At 57.4% G+C, this 22,296-nt stretch overlaps 2 protein-coding genes and 1 long non-coding RNA gene across 9 annotated transcripts in view; 2 read left to right on the forward strand and 1 right to left on the reverse strand.

The window, feature by feature from the left end:
- Positions 1-1,151: 1,151 nt before the first annotated feature.
- NPC1L1 (NPC1 like intracellular cholesterol transporter 1) lies at positions 1,152-17,034 on the forward strand. Of its 2 annotated transcripts, XM_027046045.2 has the most exons (19): positions 1,154-1,434; positions 2,256-3,784; positions 5,654-5,754; positions 6,229-6,401; positions 6,597-6,725; positions 7,009-7,191; positions 7,639-7,753; positions 7,860-7,987; positions 8,289-8,426; positions 8,549-8,638; positions 12,390-12,580; positions 12,695-12,819; positions 13,320-13,446; positions 13,532-13,587; positions 14,329-14,479; positions 14,590-14,821; positions 14,909-15,022; positions 15,103-15,265; positions 15,473-17,034. In XM_027046045.2, the coding sequence occupies exons 1-19, from the start codon at positions 1,381-1,383 to the stop codon at positions 15,667-15,669; spliced, it is 3,996 nt and encodes a 1,331-aa protein (XP_026901846.2). In that variant the 5' UTR covers positions 1,154-1,380; the 3' UTR covers positions 15,670-17,034. The 2 variants fall into 2 exon arrangements, with proteins under 2 accessions (XP_026901847.1, XP_026901846.2); XM_027046046.2 differs by lacking the exon at positions 8,549-8,638 and having other exon boundaries at positions 1,152-1,434.
- Positions 9,458-20,596, reverse strand: LOC113595580 (uncharacterized). 3 transcript variants are annotated; one of them, XR_008296954.1, is made up of 9 exons: positions 20,057-20,596; positions 18,021-18,201; positions 15,130-15,949; positions 14,618-14,787; positions 13,937-14,040; positions 13,604-13,664; positions 12,702-12,872; positions 12,399-12,538; positions 9,488-12,058 (listed from the first exon to the last, which is right to left on the reverse strand). It is a non-coding gene; the product is annotated as an uncharacterized LOC113595580 (long non-coding RNA). The 3 variants fall into 3 exon arrangements; XR_008296953.1 differs by having other exon boundaries at positions 12,702-13,664; XR_008296952.1 differs by having other exon boundaries at positions 9,458-12,058; positions 12,702-14,040.
- The window catches only part of NUDCD3 (NudC domain containing 3), a 62,197-nt gene continuing 60,204 nt past the window's right edge, over positions 20,304-22,296 (forward strand). For 2 of the 4 annotated variants that reach the window (XR_008296951.1, XM_053218777.1), the window contains exon 1: positions 20,310-20,802. Coding sequence is in view for 3 of the 4 variants with exons in the window: in XM_053218777.1 (XP_053074752.1) it covers positions 20,611-20,802 (192 nt within the window). In the remaining variant the exon portion in view is untranslated. Of the gene's footprint in view, positions 20,803-22,296 lie in introns of all 4 variants that reach the window. The other 2 variants (XM_027046049.2, XM_027046048.2) reach the window with 2 other exon arrangements.

Below are 22,296 nucleotides of genomic sequence, written 5' to 3' on the forward strand. Positions count from 1 at the left end.
GCCTCCTTCATTTCTGCATGGCTCTTCCGTCTCTGGGGCCTCCATCTGCCAGCCTCTGCTGGGACACAACTAGGACTAAGGGGGCAGTGGCTCCACACACCAGAGAAGCCTGGGGCTAAAGCTGTCACAGGTCCCCAACCGGCCACTGGAGGAGATGCGGTATGTGCCCCACAGTCTCCAGGAGTCCCTGGCAAGCCCCGGGGTGCCCATGTGGCTTCCTGCCCTTTCCCCGTCCCTGCTGGTCCCATGTGGGGTCGCCTCTCAGTAAACTATTTGCAGGGAAATCCCTGTCTCGGGTGGGCTTCTTGGGGAGGGTACGCAGGAGCAGAGACAGAGACCCCAAGTGGGGCTGGGGTCTCAGCATCTGGCAGCAGGTGTACAGGGGGCTGGGCCCACAGGGAACTGGATGGCGGCCGGCAGCCAGCACAGCCCCGGGCTGGGCCGGATTCTTCCCCAACCTGTGGCTGACTCAGGGCCTGGGGAGGGGCCTGAGCCCCCTCAGCTTGTCTGGCTTGTCAGCTTGCATGGCTCCTCTGAGTCAGGCCAGGATCCATGAAATACGTTTCCTTCCTGCTGTGCGGAGGCGGGCGGGCGACAGGAGTCGCTCCCCACAGGCTCCCTTATCAGCTCAGCCTTGGCATGGGGGCCAAGGTCTGGCCCATCTGGTGATAGGGAGAGCCCGGGGGAGGGAGAGAAGGTGTCTGCTGCACACCTGGGGCTCCCGCTGACACTCTGCCCCTGTAGGGACAGTAGAGAGGGGGACGAGATGGGAGAGCCGGGCAGGCAGAGGAGGGCTGTGGCTGTCACATCTGGGACCTCTAGGACTGTCAGACCCCTCGGGAGATGGTCTGCCCCCTCCACCCAGAGGGGGCTTTGTCACTGGTCACTCCACCCATAACAGTCCCCTCTGTTATCAGGCTGTTAATATTAATTAACTGTTGCTAAGCTTGACGGTGCAAAGGTGTGTCCCAGCTGGAGCTGTCTGGCTCCCAGGACGGGGCTGAGAGAGAGGGGCTCTGGGCTGGGCTGGGTGAGGGGGGGCAGGCTGTGGCGAGCAGGGGTTCTGGGGGCCAGTCCTTGCTTTGGGAAGCGGATGAAGGGGAGACCCCAGCGCCTCCCCGGGAGGCTCGTGGAGAGGGTGGGACTCAGGTGGGAGGGCAGGAGAAGGTGGATCATTAACCAGCTGGGAGCTGTGGGGCTCAGCCCCATTGGTCCCCGACCAGTCAGGTCAGGCCCTCCCCAACGGGGACGCTGCCTTGCTGAGCACCCCCGGGTTAAGTGTATGTGCTGCCTGGATCGGCGCTGTGTGTCCCCAGGAGCCAGCCCTCAGCTGTCCCCGTGGCCTGGCCCCTCTCCCCTAGACGCCTTCCCAGAGCCAGGATGGCGGAGGCCGGACTGAGGGGCTGGCTGCTATGGGCCCTGCTCCTGCACTCGGTGAGTCCCGGTGCCAGTGGTCACCCCTCCACTGCTGCCCGCAGAACTGTCGGGCAGGGGGCTGCTTGGCCACAGTGAGAAGGGCCTGACTCTGAGGGGCTGGTCTGTGGATAGATGAGGGACCCCAGGCGCCCCAAAAGAGGAGTGTGGGCGGGGGTCCTGGGTGGCCCATAGCTCAGGGTCATAGGGTGAGGTGGACACGAGTGCTGGGGATGGGGGGTGCCTGTGTGCCTCCCATCCCTGGTGCCCGCGGATGTCCTGGCCTCAGGTGGCCAGTGGAGGGATGAAGGAGGGTCCCATCGTGGGATGCCTTTGGGGTGGGCTGGGGGTGCATGGGAATCACCCAATGAGGGTTGAACGCTAGGTGGGGAGGAGTCCCTGGGCTGTGGCACGTCTGGGGGGGGCGGTTGAAGGTTGTCAGCCCCAAGCAGGTGAGGGAAGGTCTGCACAGAATCTCCCAGAGGGGCCCTGGGCCCCCAGATGCAGCCTGCAGCCCCCCAACCTGTCGTGGCTGCCGTTTCTCAGCAGGACTAGGTGGCAGCCTCCAAGGGTGTCCCCGCCCTGCTCCGCCGTTCTCCCCACCTGTTTCCTCACCCTCCGGCATGACCTTGCTAAATGCAGGTCTGCCGGTCACCTCCCTCTCCTCAGTAACCCCATCACTTGGGACACAGGCCTGGCTTGTCCAGTCATCACGCCCTGAAAACTGCGGGAGCGCCCGTCCCTCCCCAGGTCCCCGGGCTGTGCACCCCATGCCCGCCCCTGCCCCGAGGCCATCCGCTGCGAGTGGCGCTGGGCCCCATGGTGATGGCATCCCGCCGTAGGCCCGGGCCGAGCTATACACACCCATCCACCGGTCTGGCTACTGCGCCTTCTACGACGAGTGTGGCAAGAACCCAGAGCTGTCCGGAGGCCTGGCTCCCCTGGCCAACGTGTCCTGCCTGTCCAACACACCCGCCCGCCTCCTGGCCGGCGAGCACCTGGCCCTCCTGCGGCGCATCTGCCCCCGCCTGTACGCTGGCCCCGACACCACCTACGCTTGCTGCTCCGCCAAGCAGCTGGTGTCCCTGGAGGCGAGCCTGGCGGTCACCAAGGCTCTCCTCGCACGCTGCCCCGCCTGCACCGACAACTTCGTGAGCCTGCACTGCCACAACACCTGCAGCCCCAACCAGAGCCTGTTTGTCAACGTGACACGCGTGGCCCGGCGTGGGGACGGCCGGCCGCCGGCTGTAGTGGCCTATGAGGCTTTCTACCAGAGCAGCTTTGCCAGGCGGACCTACGACTCATGCAGCCGGGTGCGTGTCCCTGCAGCAGCCACGCTAGCTGTGGGCACCATGTGTGGCGTTTATGGCTCCGCCCTCTGCAACGCTCAGCGCTGGCTCAACTTCCAGGGGGACACAGGAAATGGCCTGGCCCCCCTGGACATCACCTTCTACCTCTTGGAGCCTGGTCAGACGCCGGGGAGTGGGGTGCAGCTTCTGAACGGGGAGGTGGCACCATGCAACGAGTCCCAGGCGGACGGCGCAGCCGCCTGCTCCTGCCAAGACTGCACCGCCTCGTGCCCCGCCATCGCCCGGCCCCAGGCCCTGGACGCCACCTTCTACATGGGCCGGATGGCAGGCGGGCTGGCCCTCGTCATCACCCTCTGTTCGGCCTTTGCTGTACTTACCGCCTTCCTGGTGGGGCCCCGCCTGGCCTCACACTGGGGCAAGGGCAAGATGCGGGACCCCACGGTGGGCACCAGCCTCTCTGACAAACTGAGCCTGTCCACGCATAGCCTCCTCAGCCGGTGCTTTCAGGGCTGGGGCACGTGGGTGGCCTCGTGGCCGCTGAGCATCCTGCTGGTGTCCATCGCCGTGGTGGTGGCCTTTTCAGGAGGCCTGGCCTTCATGGAGCTGACCACAGACCCCGTGGAGCTGTGGTCGGCCCCCAGCAGCCAGGCCCGGAGAGAGAAGGAGTTTCATGACCAGCATTTCGGCCCCTTCTTGCGGACCAACCAGGTGATCCTGACGGCACCCACACGGCCTGGCTCCAGCTACAACTCCCTACTGCTGGGGCCCAAGAACTTCAGTGGGGTTCTGGCCCCCGACGTCCTGCTGGAGGTGCTGGAGCTGCAGGAGACGCTGCGACACCTGCAGGTGTGGTCACCCGAGGAGCAGCGCAATGTGTCGCTGCAGGATGTGTGCTTCGCGCCCCTCAACCCACACAACACCAGCCTCTCCGACTGTTGCGTCAACAGCCTCTTGCAGTATTTCCAGAACAATCGCACGCGCCTGCTGCTCACGGCCAACCAGACGCTGACCGGGCAGACCTCTCAAGTGGACTGGAGGGACCACTTTCTCTACTGCGCTAAGTGAGTCCTCGCTGGCTGGCCCTGGGGAGGGAGGGGGACTGCCAGGTGCAGCGGCGCTTGGCCCGGCCCCTGGGGTCCTGTGTGGCCCCGCGTCTCTGTCTCAGGGGCTGCAACACACCCTTCCTCTCCACACTCCTCCCTGCCACCCCCGCCGTGGCTCCCACTGGCTGGCGTGGGTTTGCGCGTGGCCATCATGGCCTCCCTGGTTCTGACCCCGCTCAGACAGAGCAGTTGCCTCCTTGCTGTTCTTTCTTTGAGTGTGATGGAGCGATGTGATGTGTGTGCGTCCATGCAGGCCCCCAGCACCGCAGGGTCACCCAGCAGGGGCTGGGTGCCCCTGTGCAGGGTGCAGACACACACCGTGGTAATCTTGGGGTCTGGTCCCCAGCTGCCTCCACTCTGCTGTGCTGCAAATGAGACAGTAGTGAGACTGCTGGGCCTTGGGGTTGAGAGTGAAGGCTCACCCGGGCGGGCAGTGGCCGAGGCTCCCTGAGATTATAGCGTGCAGAGGTCCACAATGCCTGGTCTGGGCCTGCTGACACTGTCACAAGAGACCGAATACCCCGGTTTGCTCTGGCCCAGGTAGAGGCTATGTCTACTGACATCCACCACATGATGAGACGACAGTAACAAGCCCCATTACATGTCAACATGAATAGCATACTTTTATACAAAATAACTATTTTCCAAACAAGAAGAGTCAGTGATAAGAGCGACATTGTTTTACATCTTTACAGATCTCTTTGTTGTCTTGTTTAATGGGGGATAGCTGGCTTCTGGCTTCTGCGTGTGGCCTGCTGGCTGGGGCTGTAGTGAGAATCTCTGACGTCACGCCCATGTGGCTGGACGAGGGGGGAGCGTCATGAGAGCCTCCCCATGTACTTGGCGGTTTTCTTTGATATACACCCAAACTCAGCATGTGGTTTTTCCTAAATGTTACTTGCGATATGGACTCTGAAGGCGCATCAGCAGACTGTCTCTATCCCTTATACCCGATGGCAAATGAAGGGGAAAAGGTGGAAAGCATCTTATATTATTATGAGATTGGTTTTGACCTTGCAGACCCTCGAAAGGGTGTCTAAGACTCCCGGGCCCTGACACCGCACTGAGAACCACTGCATTAGGTGAGGGACCCAGGGTTCCACCCCTCGGGCTGCTTCCCAGAACTGGTGTCTTGGTCCTGGCTGGCGCTCAGAACTGGCGAGTCAGGGAAGGAGCTCTGTCCCCAGGTCCAGTCCTTGTGTTGGCATTATTTTGATTTTGGATGTTCACAACATCTCTGGGGTCGTCTGATTATCTCCATTCCAGAGACAGGAAAACTGAGGGCCAGGGGTGTGGTGAGCTGCTCAAGGTCACATAGCAACCGGCATGCCCAGGATAGCTGGTGACCCACGTGCTCACTCACAAAGACCACTTTGTCAGGGTACCCGACACGCACTTGCAGGAAGGCTCAGTAGAGACATGTCCAAGGGGTCTGGGCTAGTAATTTTTGCACAGAAAGGAAGATCTGGTCTCAGGGCCTGGGGGTTCCAGGCTGGCGGGGGTACAGGCTGAACACTGCGAGGCTGTCTTGTAGGAGTGGAGCTTGTGCCAGATTCCCAGGGCTAAGTCCTGGTGACCCCCGGCAGTCCACGTGTGTGACGCTCATGGACCTGCCTTGTCTGGGATGTGGTCTCGAGCCTGCAGAGTCCGCAGGTGTGAAGGGAGAGCTCACACAGCCCTGGTCACAGAGCTCTGCTCCACTCTGGGTCGGGCTGAGGGAAATTTTTTGGGGAAAAGTGGTTCTGACCATGGGTCAGGGGACAGTGCTGGCAGTCTGGGGCTGGCAATGGGCACGGGGCCAGGAAAGGTCCTTCCTTCTCCCCCCAGTGCCCCTCTCACCTTCAAGGATGGCACAGCCCTAGCCCTGAGCTGCATGGCTGACTACGGGGGCCCTGTCTTCCCTTTTCTTGCTGTGGGGGGCTACAGAGGTAAGCCGGGTGGCTCTGGGGAAGGCCAGTAAGGAGGCAATATGGGGCAGGGACGGTGGGTGGGAGGGTGGGAATACTGATGGGCTCTCACTGCCTGGGGTGGCCAGGCTTGTGGGGGGCTGGCTGGGGCCAAAGGACTGCTACCTTTTTCATCTTCTCCCAGCCTGCTCAGGCCCTCTGGTTCTGTGCCTGACTTCACAGGCTTGCCCTTGGCTAAAAGAGGGAAGTGGGGTGGAGGGGTAAGACAATGACTTGGATATGGACGGTTGGGGAGGGACGAAGGGGTGCTGCTAGAGGCGGGGGGGCAGGGGTGAGGCTGGAGGGGGAAGGGGAGCAGGGGTGAGGCTGGAGTGGGGGAATGGAGCTGGAGTGAGCAGAGGTGAGGCCAGAGGGAGGAGGTGAGCAGGGGTGAGGCTGGAGTGGGGAGGGGAGCAGGGGTGAGGAAGGAGGGTGGCTGAACATTTCTTATCCCAGGGAAAGACTACTCTGAGGCAGAGGCCCTGATCATGACCTTCTCCCTTAACAACTACGCCCCTCGGGACTCCCGGCTGGCACAGGCAAAGCTCTGGGAGGGGGCCTTCTTGGAGACGATGAGAGCTTTCCAGCAGCGGACAGCCGGCAGGTTCCAGGTCACATTTATGGCGGAGGTAGGCTTCAGGCTCCCTGCCTCTGGAGGGGCGGGCGACCCAGGTGGCTTTGGTGGGTCACCGTGTCCCCCTCCTGGACCCCCCACCCCGGGCGACCCTGGGCCTGCAGCTGCCCACGAGGAAGACAGGACCCAGCGGCCTGGCTGGGCTCACGGAGCCTTCAGGTCAGCGGGGCCGGGGGGTATGCATCCACAGCGCTCCCTGGAGGACGAGATCAATCGCACCACGGCCCAGGACCTGCCGGTCTTCGGGGTCAGCTACATTGTGATCTTCCTGTACATCTCCCTGGCCCTGGGCAGCTACTCCAGCTGGCGCCGGGTGGCGGTAAGGATCTGGAGGGGCCCAGTGGGGTGGGCTTGCCTGTCGGGGCATCCAGAACCTTCCACAGAGCAACCTGTAGACATCCCCGTAGTGGCTCCCCAAGGAGTGATACTTCTGCTCAAAAGGCCTCATGATCGATTCCCATCCTCCTGGGGCAGGACCTGTGCTGGGGGATGCGGGAACGCAGAGACCCCCAGCACGCCTGCCCCAGGCCTGTCACCCTTCTCCAGCTCGGGGTGGGAGGCACCTGGGGCAGCTGAGGAGACTGAACCCCGCTCCATTGCAGGTGGATGCCAAGGCCACGCTGGGCCTGGGCGGGGTGGCCGTGGTGCTGGGAGCAGTCATGGCAGCCATGGGCTTCTTCTCGTACCTGGGCGTCCCCTCCTCCCTGGTGATCCTGCAGGTGGTGCCTTTCCTGGTGCTGGCCGTGGGTGCTGACAACATCTTTATCCTAGTGCTCGAGTACCAGGTGAGAGGGCGGGGCTCTCTTCTTTTCGCAGACCCAGCCCTGTACGGGTTTGGGCCTCTGGTGCACACCTCTTCTGCACCAGCATTCGTGTCCACAGTCTGTGCAAAACGGAGCATCCTGTATCTTGCACACACGTGCGTTCCTACCATGTGTGCCTCCTTGCCCTGTGCTGAACGTCATGAGGCACTACTTGGCCTCCTCTGTAGCAGTCCACGGACATGCAATCCCCGTGGATTTAGCCTCTCCCACTGGTGCACTTTTAGGGACCCAGGGATGTATTGGAAGGAGTGTGCCGTGCATGGCCTGGAACACGCCAAGCACATCTCCCAGCCAGACCCTGAGAAGCAGGGTGTTCGCAGGGTCTGCTCCTCACTGGGGCAGGGCCTTCCTGCCAGGGCTGTGCCCTCCCTGCTGGCCCTGGATGCTGTCCCTGGTGTCCCCACACAGAGGCTGCCGCGGAGGCCTGGAGAGCGGCGAGAGGACCACATCGGCCGCGCACTGGGCAGGGTGGCCCCCAGCATGCTGCTCTGCAGCCTGTCTGAGGCCATCTGCTTCTTTCTCGGTGAGGCTGGGCAGACCCTCCCCACCGGGGTGGTGTGTGTGGGCGGCCCCTTCCCTCCACTGTGGCAGCAGATGCCGCGCCCTGAGATTTACCCCTGCACCCCCAGGGGCCCTGACCCCCATGCCAGCGGTGAGGACCTTCGCCCTGACCTCCGGCTTGGCTGTCATCCTGGACTTTCTGCTGCAGGTGTCAGCCTTCGTGGCCCTGCTGTCCCTGGACAGTAGGCGGCAGGAGGTAGGGCTGGGGCAGGACCTGGGACCTGCCCAGCAGAGCCGGCTCACAGAGCGGGGCTGGGTGCAGGGACGGCATGTGGGGTTGTGCGGGCCACGCAGTCCCTAGGACCCCACGGAGAAGCAAGTTTGGTTTGATAACTTAGGGGAATAGGATCAAATCTGCAAGGTACAAAGGGCCAAGAAAAGCTAGAAGTGAGATGTTGAGAGGGACAGTGCAAAGTGTGGCGGTGTTTCATCACCGTGGAAAGTAAAAGTTGAGAACACAGCACGCTGGCATGTCCCCCCACCCTGCGCCCCTGCAGGCCTCCAGGATGGATGTGTGCTGCTGTGCTGGCGCTCGGGAGCTGCCTCCCCCGGGCCAAAGCGAGGGGCTCCTGCTGCGATTCTTCCGCAAGGTCTATGTCCCACTCCTGCTGCACCGGGTCACACGTGTGGTTGTGGTGAGTGGAGCGGGAGGGTCTGCCTGCCCGCAGGGACCTCGAGCTCGCCCGTGTGCGGGGTGGTTGGGACGCCATCAGCCCAGCTCCAGAGTGCCCCCCCTGCCCCCCCCGCCCCCCCACAGCTGCTGCTGTTCACGGGCCTGTTTGGAGCCGGGCTGTACCTCATGTGCCAGGCCAGTGTGGGGCTGGATCAGGAGCTGGCCCTTCCCAAGGTGAGCTGTGCCCTGTGACCTCCGCTCAGTGGCCCAGGGTTCAGGGGGGACAGGGCACACCCCCGGGGGCCAGGTGTGGGCGGGGGGACCTGGTAGGCAGTGTGGGGCTGTTCACGACGGGGACCCGGGAGAGCAGCTGAGCCGGTGTGTGGATGCACAGGGGCGGCGCCAGCCCCAAGGCTCCTGGGGGGCAGAAGCAGGCCATGGGGGGCTGGCCGTGTGGGGCGAGCATCCAGGCAGAGTGACTGACGGCTCACCTCATGCCTGCCCTGTGCTGGCACACCACCTCCTCGGGCCCGGGAGACATGGAAGGTCAGGGGCTCTGTGGAAGGTAAGACCTCCATGGCTGGAGGGGCCAGATGGCCTCGTGAGTGGAAGAGAGGCATGCGAAGGATCTGAGGAGGATGGCAACGAGGGTGACTGCACCGACTCCCCCTGCCCTACCCACCCTGGTACCCACCGTGTCCTCTCTGTCTCTGTGGACTGGACCCCTCTCAGGACCCCCCCCCCCCCCCGTTCAGTGCGTGTCCTTCTGTGTCTGGCTCCTTCCACTTGGCGTCAGGTTCTCCGGTGTCAGAGCGTCCTTTCCTGTCAAGGCTGACGATGCTCACACATTCATGCGCACGCGCACACACACACACACACTCTGCATTGTCTTTACCCCTGTCTCTGCACAAGGCTTCTGTCCTGTCTCAGTGTTTGTAATGAGGCTGCTGCAGACGCAGGTGCACAGAGATCTCTCTCCAAACCTGCATTCCATTCTTCCGGGTGTGTTCCCAGAGGAGGAACTGCTGGGCCACGTGATAACGCTAACTGTAATTTATTTTTAACTTTATTTATTTATTTTGAGAGAGAGAGAAAGAGCACAAGCAGGGGAGGGGCACAGAGAGAGGGAGACAGAATCCGAAGCAGGCTTCAGGCTCTGAGCTGTCAGCACAGCCTGACGAAGGGCTCGAACCCACCAACTGTGAGATCATGACCCAAGCTGAAGTCAGACACTTAACCGACTGAGCCACCCAGGCACCCCCACCCCCCCTTTTGATAGTACCATCCTGCTCGGTGTGAAGGGGCATCTCACTGAGGTTTTGATTTACATTTCCCAGATAATCAGTGATGCTGAGCATCTTTCCATATGTTTATTGGCTATTTGTGTGTCTTCTTTGGAGAAATGTGTGTTTAAGTCTTTTGTTCATTTTTTATCAGATTGGTTGTTTTTGTTTGTTTGTCTCTTTGCTCAGTTTTGGGAATTCTCTAGATATTCTGAGTATTTTTAATCAGATACATGATTGGCAAATGTCTTTTCCACTTCTGTTGGTTGCCTTTCTACTCTATCAGAAATGTCTTTTGATGAACAGAAGTTTTCAATTCTCACAGCACCTGGCTGGCCCAGTCGGAGTGTGCAACTCTTGATCTCGGGGTTGTGAGTTCAGGCCCTGTGCTGGGAGTAGCGATTACTTAAAAATAAAACCTTTTAAAAAACTTTTTAAAGTTTTCATCAATTCCAATTTGCCTATTTTTCCATTTGTTACCCAGGCTTCTGGGGTCATTCAAGAAATAATCACCAAACCCAGTATCTGGAAGGTTTCCCCTGTGCTTTCCTCTCCGGGAGTTACAAATTCAGCCCTTAAGTGTTGGGTCCGTTGGAGTTAATTTTTGTGCATAGTTATGTATATTTTTGAAGGTCCAACTTCATTCTTTTGTGTGTAGACGTCCTGTGTCCCCAGCAGCAAGCGTTGAAGAGACTCCCCTTCTCCACAGAATGGTCTTGGCACCCTTGTCAGAGTCTATGTCGCCATACACGCAAGGGTTTACATCTGGGCTGTCTTCTGTCCCATCGGTCTGTGTGTCTGTCTTTATGCCAGCACCTCACTGCTTAGATTACTGTGCTTTTGTGGTCAGTTTTGAGATCAGGAAATGTGAGTCCTCCAACTTTTATTCTTTTTAAAGATTATTTTGGCTCTTTGGAGTCCCTTATGAATTTTAAGATGAATTTTTCTATTTCTGTAAGAAACGTCATTGGGATCTTGATAGCATCACACTGAAGCTGGAGGCTCCTTGGTGGCCTGGATAATATTCATCCTCCCAGCTCGTGGGCACAGGCATCTCCCCATTTATTTGTGTCTTAATTTCTTTCTGAGATATGGCATGGCTGTCAGCATGCGGGTCTTTCCACCCTCGGTAAAGTTAATCCCTAAGTACTTTATTCGCTTTATGCTCTTATAACTGCACTTCCCTTGGCTTCCTTTTTGGGTTATTCATTGTTCGTGTATAGAAATGAAACTGATTCTTGCGTGTTGATCTCGTAACTTGCCACTTTGCTGAATTTCTTTACCAGTTTTAAGGGGTTTTTTGGTGGAATGTTAGTTTTATATACATACCATCATGTCACCTATGAACAGAATTTTTCCTGTATTTCTCCTTCTCTCCAGCTCTGGAATTTGTTCCTGGTCTCCGTTTTATGTCTTCTATTTGGTGGTCTTTCCACTTTGTCCATACTTTCTTTTCTTGACTTTGTCCGTATCTTATTTTAGCTCTGTAAGCATTCCCAAGACAGATGTTTTAAAGTTTCTGTCTGATTCTGTCTGTTCTTTCTCAAGATCATCTGTTGATTAGTTTTTGTTCCTAGGTATGGGCCACACTTTGATTCTTTGTGTGTCTTGTGATTTTTGTTGTTGTTGAAAAACACACAGTTGAGTTGTATCATATGGTAACTCTGAAGATCAGATTCTCCTCCCTTCTCTAAGGTTTGCTTTTTTTTTTTTCCCCAAATGTGACGTTGCTGTGTCTGTGTCCGGGAGATTAGCCTGTGGTATAAAATTAAAGTCTGATGAGCCTGTGCCTTTCCCTGGTAATGTGCGGTGACTTCGGTATTTGCGTTTGAATGTCCTATTCCTTAAATGGCTGGCTCCCCAAAAGAGAAAAAAGGGAAACATGAAGCGGAAAATAAGCCAGTCACTTGCCATTTAAATATCCTGGCAGTCGGGCCAGCTGGAGGCGGGGGAGACCACGGTACAGCCTGACTCTGCACCACCGAGATCAGAAGCTCAGTGACCGGCAATCAGAACGCAAATCCGCCCTGTATAGAGTGCGGGGTCCTTATGTCCCACGCTGGACCCCGCAAGCGGTATACAAACTGCCCCTGGGACACCTGCATGTGCTGGGAGCTGAAGGTGTTGACACGAAGCACAGTTCACCATCCAGGCCTTTCCCTGGAAGCTGCGAGCCCTCAACTGCCCCCAAGGGCTGCAGACCCCATCAGATGGGTTGTGCAGTTGTGTCTAGGTTGGGGGCGGGGGTGGACTCCTGGCTTCTCGTACTCCGTCTTCTCTTCCAGCGCTCAGAGGTTTTGGGAGAAAGGAAAAGGCCATGCAGGTGCCTGACACACCGCCTGTCTGCACGTGCACACGCCTGTGGGCTGTGCTGGAAGGGAGATAATAGGAAGGGATCGTGTTACACGTGCATGCATGTTTGTATGCCTGTCAGAGTGTATTCACGTGGGGCGGAGTATGTCGCTCTGTGTGTGTACTGGTGATTAGGATACGATGTGCACACGCACCTCTGTGAGCACGTCTCTATGAGCAGGTGCGCCCATGTGTGTACCTCCTGCACACACTTCTGTGAGTGTGTACGGACCTCTGTGAGCATGAGCTGGATCGCGCCCCTGGGTGTGCGGCAGACCTCGTGAGCACCAGCTGGAGTGCGCCCCTGGGGTGAGTCTGGCCCCAGCCTCACTGGCCGTCCTCTGTTCCAGGACTCCTACCTGCTCGACTATTTCCTCTTTCTGAACCGCTACTTTGAGGTGGGGGCTCCAGTCTACTTCGTCACCACTGGAGGCTACAACTTCTCCAGTGAGGCAGGAATGAATGCCATTTGCTCGAGCGCAGGATGCGACAGCTTCTCCTTAACCCAGAAGATACAGTTCGCCACTGAGTTCCCCAACGAGTGAGTGGCCAGCTGCCCCCTCCTGACTCTCCGAGGAAGCCCAGTACCTTGGGGCCACCAGAAGAACTGCCCACCTGGTCCCCCTACCCCAGCCTCCTCTCTATGTGCCCTCAGGTCTTACCTGGCCATCCCTGCCTCTTCCTGGGTGGATGACTTCATTGACTGGCTGACCCCGTCCTCTTGCTGCCGCCTGTATGCCTTTGGTGCCAACAAAGACAAATTCTGCCCCTCGACCGTTAGTGAGTGCAGGGCCTCTGGGGGCTCATGGCCTACCTAACACAGCTTGGGGAAACTGAGGCAAGAGAGGAGCGGACTGGCGAGGCCCACTTGCAGGGTCGATTGGGGTGGGGGTGTGGGCTCAGAGCACACGTGTGGGTGACCACGCCCCACTGTGCAGGCGCCCCCTGAGTGGTGATCTCTGGGCACACCAACACTCGAGGGTGGTGGGTGGTGGAGGGCCAGGTTAGCATGTGGCTCTGGTCCCAGAGCAGCTGCGCTTGTAGGGGAAGTGGGGAGGCCCAAGGGGGTTGTTTCTTTGCCCTGCACATCTCTTCCTCACCTGCCTACAGCTGCCAGCAGTTTCCACAGCCCTGTCCTACAGAGACAAGGGCAGACCCCTCCAGACCACACGTGTCACATGGCTGTTGGGTGGTGGAAGTATGTGGGGACCTTGGTGGGAATGGAGCCAGAGGGGGCTCTGTCCAGACGCCTCTGCCCAGAGCCCCCGCTCTCTTTGCAGACTCCCTGGCCTGCTTGAAGAGCTGTGTGAACTTCACTCTGGGCCCTGTCCGGCCATCAGTGGACCAGTTCCACAAATACCTGCCCTGGTTCCTGGAGGACCCACCCAACATCAAGTGTCCCAAAGGGTAAGCCTGGGGTGGGTGCTGGCGGGGGACGGTCCCCGAGTGTGGCCATGGCCTTGATGAAGCCTTCGCTCTGACTTTCTGGCAGTGGACTGGCAGCGTATAGCACCTCCGTGGATTTGGGACCTGGTAACCAAGTTTTAGGTAAGCGTGACCTCACCTGGCAGGGAAGACCAGAGTCAGCTGCTCCCAGGGCAGTGGCGGGGGTGGGGGGCGGGTCCCTGCAAGCCCCGGGGAAGAGCCTCTCAGCCTCCAGTCTTCTCTCCTCCCTCCTTCGTGGGGGCTTTGGCCTGCCCTGGCCCTGTCCTCAGAGGTCGTGTTACCTGGCTCCACGTTCTCAGACTTTACCCCTGTGTGCCCTGCTTTTTTCTCCCCCACGCCCTGCCCCAAATCCTCAGTCGGTGAGACATTCACGGACTCTCACCAGTTGGTGCCGCACCAAGCCACCCACACCCCTTCCTCACATGCACAAATCACGCCCAGAGGCGGTCACCTGGTTAAGTGAATGGCTATTGCACCTGTCCAGGGGTCACCCACAGCACAGCCCTGTCAGGTGAACTACTTGCAGGGTTTTGTCTCCCTTTCTGGATCTTCCCTCTAGGAAGATGCACATCGAAAAAGTAATTGAATTAATCTGAAACATCCGATGCATGTTTTGAAACCCCGGACAACAGCATCTGGGTTTATCTTGGTGTCTTTAGGCTGTGCCCATGGCAGTCAGGCTGGGCGGGCCTCCCACAGGGGTGCAACCCCCAAAGGCAGGGCCCCTCGCTCACAAGTTAAGAATTCCATCCTGGTGGTTGCCCAGCCCCATCCCCCAAGTGTCCCTGGGGTTTGAGGGCGCCTGCAGTGACCTTGACCTTCCTTGGCCCCGCGGGGGCGCAGCCTCGAGGTTCATGGCCTACCACAAGCCGCTGCGGAACTCACAGGATTACACGGAGGCCCTGCGGGCGGCACGTGCACTGGCGGCCAACATCACCGCCCACCTGCGGCAGGTGCCGGGCACCGACCCGGCCTTTGAGGTCTTCCCCTACACGTGAGGCCTGTGGCAGGGGTGGGAGGGTCCCCGGGGAGCCTGGAGCCTGAGCCGGAGGCGGGAAGTGGCGAGCCCCCAGCAGTGACAGCGCTCCGCTGCCCCGCCCACAGGATCACCAACGTGTTCTACGAGCAGTACCTGATGGTGGTCCCCGAAGGCCTCTTCATGCTTGCCATGTGCCTGCTGCCCACGTTCGCCGTCTGCTGCCTGCTGCTGGGCATGGACCTGCGCTCCGGCCTCCTCAACCTGTTCTCCATCGTCATGATCCTCGTGGACACCGTGGGCTTCATGGCCCTGTGGGGCATCAGCTACAACGCCGTGTCCCTCATCAACCTGGTCACGGTAATGCACCACGCCGGACACTCTGCTTCCTTCCAGAGATCCCACGCCCCGGCCCTCACATGCCTTAACGCCCCTCTCTGCCCCCAGGCGGTGGGCATCTCCGTGGAGTTTGTGTCCCACATCACCCGCGCCTTTGCCATCAGCACCCGGCTCACCCGGCTGGAGAGGGCCAAGGAGGCCACGATCTTCATGGGCAGCGCGGTGAGTGGGCCGGCCACCCCCCTGCAGTTCCCGTCCCCCCCCACCCTGTGCCCCCGTCTCACGGGGCCTGTGACCCCCAGGTGTTCGCGGGCGTGGCCATGACCAACCTGCCGGGCATCCTCGTCCTGGGCCTGGCCAAGGCGCAGCTCATCCAGATCTTCTTCTTCCGCCTCAACCTCCTCATCACCCTGCTGGGCCTGTTGCACGGCCTGGTCTTCCTGCCAGTCGTCCTCAGCTTCGTGGGTGAGTGCCCAGAGGCCTTCCCGCACCTGCTGGCCTGCAGCACAGCAGGGCCCCTCCCCCACCCGCTCCCAGCAGTCCCAACCCAGGGGCCCTCCCCCACTCACTCCCAGCAGTCCCAACCCAGGGGGCCCTCCCCCACCCCCGCACCATCTCCTGCCCAGCACGTGGCCTCCCTGATCTTGGGCCTCTGGGGCTGTTCCTCTGCAGGGCCCGATGTCAATGTGGCTCTAGTGCTGGAGCAGAAGATGGAGGAGGCCGCCAGGGCCAGGGTGGCCTCCTGCCCGACCCACCAGGCCCCGACATCCACAGCCAGCAGCACCTACATCAACCATGGCTTTGAACATCCTGCCAAGAGCATGGGTGGTGCTGTCGGTTCTCTGTCCCGCGGTGGGCAGGAGTTCTGAGGAGGCCGGAGCTCCTGTCCTGGCTCACCAGCCCTGACCCCTGGGGCTGTGCAGCTTCCCTAATGGGGGTCCCTTCACCCGTCCTCCCACTCAGGGCCTAGGAGAGGCAGTGGCCATGGGAGTGCCTAAGGCGGGTGGTTGGTCTCTGGCCACCAGGTGGGACCCAGGAGGACAAGATTAGGATGAAGGAGGCATGTGGCAGCATGGGTGTGGTCTGTTCCTGTCTCTTGAAGTTGACGTATGTCTTCCCGGAGCAGGTTTTTACACTCTAATTCCGTGTCTATATGTGAACAGAGATAGAGAATCATTCCACGTTTAAATGTCTTCCGTAAATGACTTGACACATCCCTTCACTAGCTTCCCCCATGCCCCATGCATTTTGCATTTATTCACGTTGGTCCCTGTGGTCCAGTCACTGCGACTGCCCTGGATTATTCCATTGCATGAATGAGCACGATTGCTTTATTTTTAGAGGTTTCATTTCTAATCCCTCCACCCACTGTGGGGCTCGAACTCACAACCCTGAGATAAAGAGTCAGGTGCTCCACCGACTGAGCCGGCCTGGCCCCACGAACACCATGATTCTGTTTGTTCCCTGCTGATGGGCAGATTGGTCCCAGTTGTTTTCCAGTACAGTGCCAATCACTTCTGTGGAATCTCCAAATCCCCAAATCTCTGCAAACTGCGTTTGCTTTTTTTCTCTTGTACATTTGGGACAATCTCATTGGACCAGATGAGAGGTGTTTATTTATACCTTTACGACTGGGGTCCTTACGCCCTTTGTCTCCTTGATGTGAGCGGTCAGATATTTTGGCACGTTTGTGACTTTGTGTGCTGTGTGCAGCCCCAGGCCCTGATGGGGGGTAATATCTAAGGCAGCGTAAGCATCAAATTACTTTCCTAAAAACCTTCTGAATTCTGAAATTCATCACACCAAGGGGATCTCAGGTGCAGAAGATGAAACTCTGTGAGGCTGAGCAGGCATTGATGTGTCTGTAGGTGTGGGAGAGCTGCCTGGAGGCAGTGTCGCCGAGGGACTGCAGGGGACCCACAGCTGCCTCTGGAAAGCGCTGTCCTATTCACACCCCACCCGCCGGCCTCGGTGAGGGGCCTCCCTCCCCGTACCAACAACACTGTATGTCCACTTGCTCTTTGGGGGAAAGGGTAGCATTGTGGGTGATAATCATTTTTAAATACATTTTTCAAAAGAAACCTTTTTACAATTTTAGAATAGTTTTAGATTTACAGGAAAATTACAAAGATAGTACAGAAAGTTCCTGCATACTTCACGTCCAGTTTACCCTATCAATATATTAGTATGGTACATTTGTCAATATACAATTAATAAACCAGTATTGATAATTACTACTAAAGTCTATACTTTTATTTAGATTTCCTTAGTTTTTATCTAGTGTCCCTTTTTCTGTTCCAGGATCCTGTCCAGGAGAGCATGTGACATTTAGTTGTTACGTCTCCTTAGGCTCTTGGCTGTGACAGTTTGTTAGACTTGTTTTTGATGACCTTGACGGTTTCGAGGAGGACTGGTTGGGCATTTTGTAGAATGTCTATCCCTCTAACGGGATTTGTCTGGTGTTTTTCTCCCGATTAGACCAAGGTTATGGGTTTTTGGCAGGGAGACCTCAGAGGTGCAGCACCCTTCTTGGCACACGTAAGGGGTGCACACTGTCCCCATGACTTCCCACCATTGGCATTGAGTCTCCTCATCTGGCCAAGGTCATGTCTGCCTGGCATTTCTTCCACAGTTATCCTTTGCCCCTGTCCACACTGTCCGTGCTGTGCATCTTGGAGGGAAGTCACTCTGCACAGCCTACACTTAGGGAGTGGGGAGTTACGTCCCACCTTCTGGAGGGTGGAGTATTTACATAAATTTGGAACTCTTCTTAACAGAAAGATTGTCTATTCTCCTGCATCTATTTATTTATTATGACATATACAGTATGGACTCGTGGATACTCATTTTTGTGCTTTGCGTTCTAATATGGCACTACTTTATTTTCTTGCTCAGATCGCTCCAGCTTGGGCTATCGGGAGCTTTTTTTTTTTTTAAGTTTTATTTATTTATTTATTTGAGAGAGACAAAGACAACGCGAGCAGGGAAGGGGCACGCAGAGAGGGAGAGAGGATCCCAAGCAGGCTCTGTGCTGCCAGTGCATATCCTGATGCGGCGCTCGAACCCACAAAACTCTGAGATCATGACCGGAGCCAAAACCAAGAATTGGACGCTTTACCAACTGAGCCCCCCAGGCACCCCCCCCAGGGGGCTCCTTCTGTTGGCTCCTGTCCCTTGTCACACCCCCAGCATGGAGGGTTTTCCCATTTTGAGAACTTACCTTGCTTTCTGGCACTACGAGTTGGTCCAGGCTCAGCTTGTATATTTTCTGCCCCCGTCCTAGGATCAGTCATTTCTCTAAGGAGCCCTGGCCGTTCTACTGGAGATGGGATTAGAACCCAGGATCTGGTGTTCCATGTGTGCTTTGCTGCTGGGGCATTGTTGCTGTTGGGCTCTCTCAGCTGAGACAACAAGGAAATATACGTGTGTCTGAACCCACACATATATGTACACATTTCTTAAAAAAAAGTTTTTTTTAATGTTTATTTTTGAGAGAGAGAGTGAGTGAGTGTATGAGCGGGGCAGGGGCAGAGAGAGAGGGAGACACAGAATCCGAAGCAGGCTCCAGGCTCTGAGCTGTCAGCACAGAGCCCGACGCTCGGCTCTAACCCACGAATGGTAAGATCATGCATGACCTGAGCCAAAGTCGGACACTTAAGCGACTGAGCCCCCCAGGCGCCCCTATATGTACACATTTCTAAAAATATTCCTATACGTAGCCATCTATAGCTGTGTTAAGCTAAATTGGAGTTCCTGCTGATGCCTCCAGGGGGAATTCATCACCTCAGGAATACTTCTAGACTTCTCCCTTGCTTCTCTGTAACCTCTCCTGCCAACAGCAAGAAGCCTGGCTTTACCCCCAACTCGATCTGCCTAATTGTTGCCTTCCACTGTATATGCTTAGTGTTTTCAGAGATGACAGCCCACACTGCCATGGCAAACAGCTGTAGAGTGAAGCGGCCCTTTTTCATTCCTTTTGCCCTTTGTCTTAGACTCCATTCATTACCAAAGTCACTTAGGTCAGCGTGTTTTCCTACCATCCTCCTCACTGCTTCTTACGTTTGTAACACAGTTCGATTGTTTTGTCACATTCTGCATTCCAGTCTGGTGTTACAAAACCATGCATATAAAAGATCCATTCAAAGTGCAGGACATACCATGGGTATGGATATTGTTTCAGATTCCGTATTACCACTGTTGAGAAACTACCACCTGTTCAATTTTGGTTTAAAAAAAAATACTTTTATTTGAAAAGACAATTAAAATATTCCTCTCATTTCCAATTACAATCTGTGTGAGACTGGGTTTCTTCGTATTTTTCAATCAAAACAACATATTGCAATTCAGTGCATGCAAAAGATGTGAGAATCTTAAAGAGATTTGCAGAAATGTAAAACTATGCTATGCTTCTCGCTACACTTCATTGCTTTGAAGAACATTATTTCCTCACAAAAATGTTAACATGTGGGGGTGCCCGGGTGGCTTAGCCAGTTAAAAGTCCAACTCATTTGATTTTAGCTCAGGTCATGATCTCGTGGTCATGTGATCAAGCCCCCAGTTGGGCTCTGAGCTGAGCATGGAGCCTGCTTAAGATTATCTCTCTCCCTCTCTCCCTTTCCCTCCCCTGCTTGAGCTCTCTCTCTCTCTCTCAAAAATAAACATTAGGAAAATGATAACACACTATGGTAACTATAAGCACAACCCACATCAAAGGTCTTTGGAGTCTTCAATAAATGTTTAATTTTTTAAGTTTATTTTGGGGGGGGGGAAATCCCAAAAGCTTAAAAGTTTATTTTGAGAGAGAGTCCTCGCTGTCAGTGTGGGCTCTCACAAACCGTGAGATCATGACCTGAGCTGAAATCCAGTGGTATGCTTAACCGACTGAGCCACCCAGGTTCCCCTGGAGTGTAAATGACTCAGAGGTTTCAGGACCATTGCCCTAGGGTGATTTATCTGGTTCTGGTTCTGACTTTATTTACAATTAATTGGAGCCCGTTTACTCTGAAGATAGGTGTTCATTTGCAGACCTTAGTCCAGTTGTCATGGAAATCATTTGTATCCAGTAGAAAAGGTAACCTACGGTTTTATTATTTTGCGGGACACCGGCCAGCTTTGTACCCATCCTAACGATCTTACTCGGTTTCCTCGAAATGTTTATGAATACCCGCTTCCTGCCAATACTCTTGGGACCCGCTTTACCATATTACTGGTTACTCGGTTAACTCGATAGTCCTCTGGCATATGTTTATCGGGTACCTGAATGAGGATTATAGTGACAGACACTGAGGACACGATGCACGCCGCGCGTGTTCACAGATTCTGCCACACTCGCGTCCACACGTCGCGCTCGCTCGACCTGCACGTCACTGGGAGCCTGACACACCGCCAGCCCCATCCAGGCAGACCCGCCAGCCTCCCCCCGGCAAAGGGCGGCGCCCCGCCCACCTCGTGACGACACAGGGGATTACATGACGCTGCCCGAACAGAACCTCTTTCGCCCGCTTGCAAGATGGCTGCCGGGCGCTCTCTGTCCCGCCGCCCCGGGCCTTCCCGCGCCTAGCAGCCACTTCGGGGCCCAAGACCGCCCCTTGGTGGGGCCGCCCGGGAGAGCCGGCCGGGAGGCGGGGCGGGGCCCTCGGCGGGGACGCTCCGCTGCCGCCCGACCCGGCCCGGCCGCGGGGGGCTGGAGCGAGCGCGGACCGGAAGTCGCGCCGGGCGGCGGAGCCGTTAGCGCAGCGTGCCGGAAGTGGCCGTGGGCCGGCGTCCGGGCCGCGCCCGCAGTGAGCAGAGTCCCTCCGGCCGGCGACGCCATGGAGCCCGGAGCGGCCGAGCTGTACGACCAGGCCCTGCTGGGCATCCTGCAGCACGTGGGCAACGTCCAGGACTTCCTGCGAGTGCTCTTCGGCTTCCTCTACCGCAAGACCGACTTCTACCGCCTGCTGCGCCATCCGTCCGACCGAATGGGCTTCCCGCCCGGGGCGGCGCAGGCCCTGGTCCTGCAGGTAACGCGCGGCGGGCGGCTCGGGCCCGGGGCCGGGTGGGGGTGGGGGCGGCGGAGCCCGGCCTCAGTTTCCCCTCGGGCGCCCCCCCCCCACCCCCCGGACCAGCCTCCCGCGGCCGCGCCTGCGAGTAAGCCGAGGCGCCGTTCGGGTGTCGAGTTACCGTCCCGCGGGAGCGGGCCTGGCTCGGCGTTCGGGGCGCTCGGAGGTGCCAGGACGGCCCGGCAGGGAGGGGGGCCGAGCGGGACGCCCCGGGGGCACCTGTGCGCCCCACAGGCACGACGCGTGGAGGCGGGAGGGGGGCCGCGGAGTCGGCGGTTCGAGGCCGTGTTCGCCGTCCTCCTCTCACGTGGGGGCGAACTCGCTGAGCGCTGGACGGGCGTCGAAGTCGACCGGGTGCCCAGGAGCGTCCCCGTAGTAAGCAGGTGCTACACCGCAGTTGCCGCAGGCATTGGAGGCGCACAGTCCGAGTGCACGGCTCCGAGTCTCCTGCGACGTCTTCCTTCCTGTCGGGGAGACAGAGCACAGACAGGGACAGAACTGTGTGAGGCCGGTTGTGTGACAAAGCCCATTGCCGGGAAGGGGTCAGACACGTGGTGTGGAAATCAGGAAAAAGGGCTTGTAGGGGAGGTGGAGTTTTTGACGGGATTGGAAGCAGGTCTTCAGCCAAGCTTTGAGCCTGGGTAGATGGAAATGCTGGTAATACCTCCCCGGGCTTTACAGATTGTGTACAGCCTGAGCGAGTGGTCAGGCTGTTACTTTCTCGGTGGAGTGTCCAGTGGTCAGGCCGTGACTTTCTTGGTGCTCCTGTGGAGAAGCGAAAGCTTAGGGTGTTTGAGTGACTACTGAAGATGAATCGGCGGTGTTGGTACTCTGGGTCGGAACTGAGGCTGTTTCTCGTGCCTTCGGTGGCTGAGTGTCATCTGGGTGATCAGAGGACCGTCAGAGATGGTTTCTGGCAGACTCCTAAGGGTGGCTTATCACTTTCATGCAAGCCCCAGGGAAACAGGGTTGAATTTTATGTGAGATGAGGGTGCCACTTCGGCAAGGTTAGGTGATTGGATGGAACTTACTGTAGAGCTGGAACTCGGAACTTCATCTTTATGGGTCCAGATCTTAACATAGTAGAGCGGGAAGACTGTTGTTTGGCGTGACAGTAGCTTGCAGAAAAGATGTGGAGGAGAAAGGAACACTTACTGAGCAGCGGGTATGTACTGGTTAGCGTGCTGGGTGTTAACCTTGTTTAGTACCAATATTCTGAAAGGTGGGTCTTTGCCCTTGTCTCACACACGAATGGGCAGAGGGAATTCATTTTTCTAGTAACAGGGATGAAGTATGTCCGTACCTGGTGAGCAGTGTAAGGAAGAGGAGGTGGGGAGGGAGGAGTCACAAATGACCCATGGTTTCAAACTTGGAATAATCATGCACTAATTGAACTGTCCCCTGAGTTTAGGGGGAAAAGCTTAGTTTCAGACAAGTTAGGATTGAGATTGCAGA

This window comes from Acinonyx jubatus, chromosome A2 (assembly GCF_027475565.1).
Source record: "Acinonyx jubatus isolate Ajub_Pintada_27869175 chromosome A2, VMU_Ajub_asm_v1.0, whole genome shotgun sequence".
In the NCBI taxonomy this organism is placed as follows: Eukaryota; Metazoa; Chordata; class Mammalia; order Carnivora; family Felidae; genus Acinonyx; species Acinonyx jubatus.

Excerpts from the sequence above, each read along its gene's own strand:
- NPC1L1 (XM_027046045.2), top strand. The coding sequence starts at position 1,381 with ATGGCGGAGGCCGGACTGAGGGGCTGGCTGCTATGGGCCCTGCTCCTG. Across the intron at positions 7,192-7,638 it reads TCCTAGTGCTCGAGTACCAG|AGGCTGCCGCGGAGGCCTGG; the intron begins GTGAGAGGGCGG and ends GTCCCCACACAG. Across the intron at positions 14,822-14,908 it reads CCCTCATCAACCTGGTCACG|GCGGTGGGCATCTCCGTGGA; the intron begins GTAATGCACCAC and ends CTCTGCCCCCAG.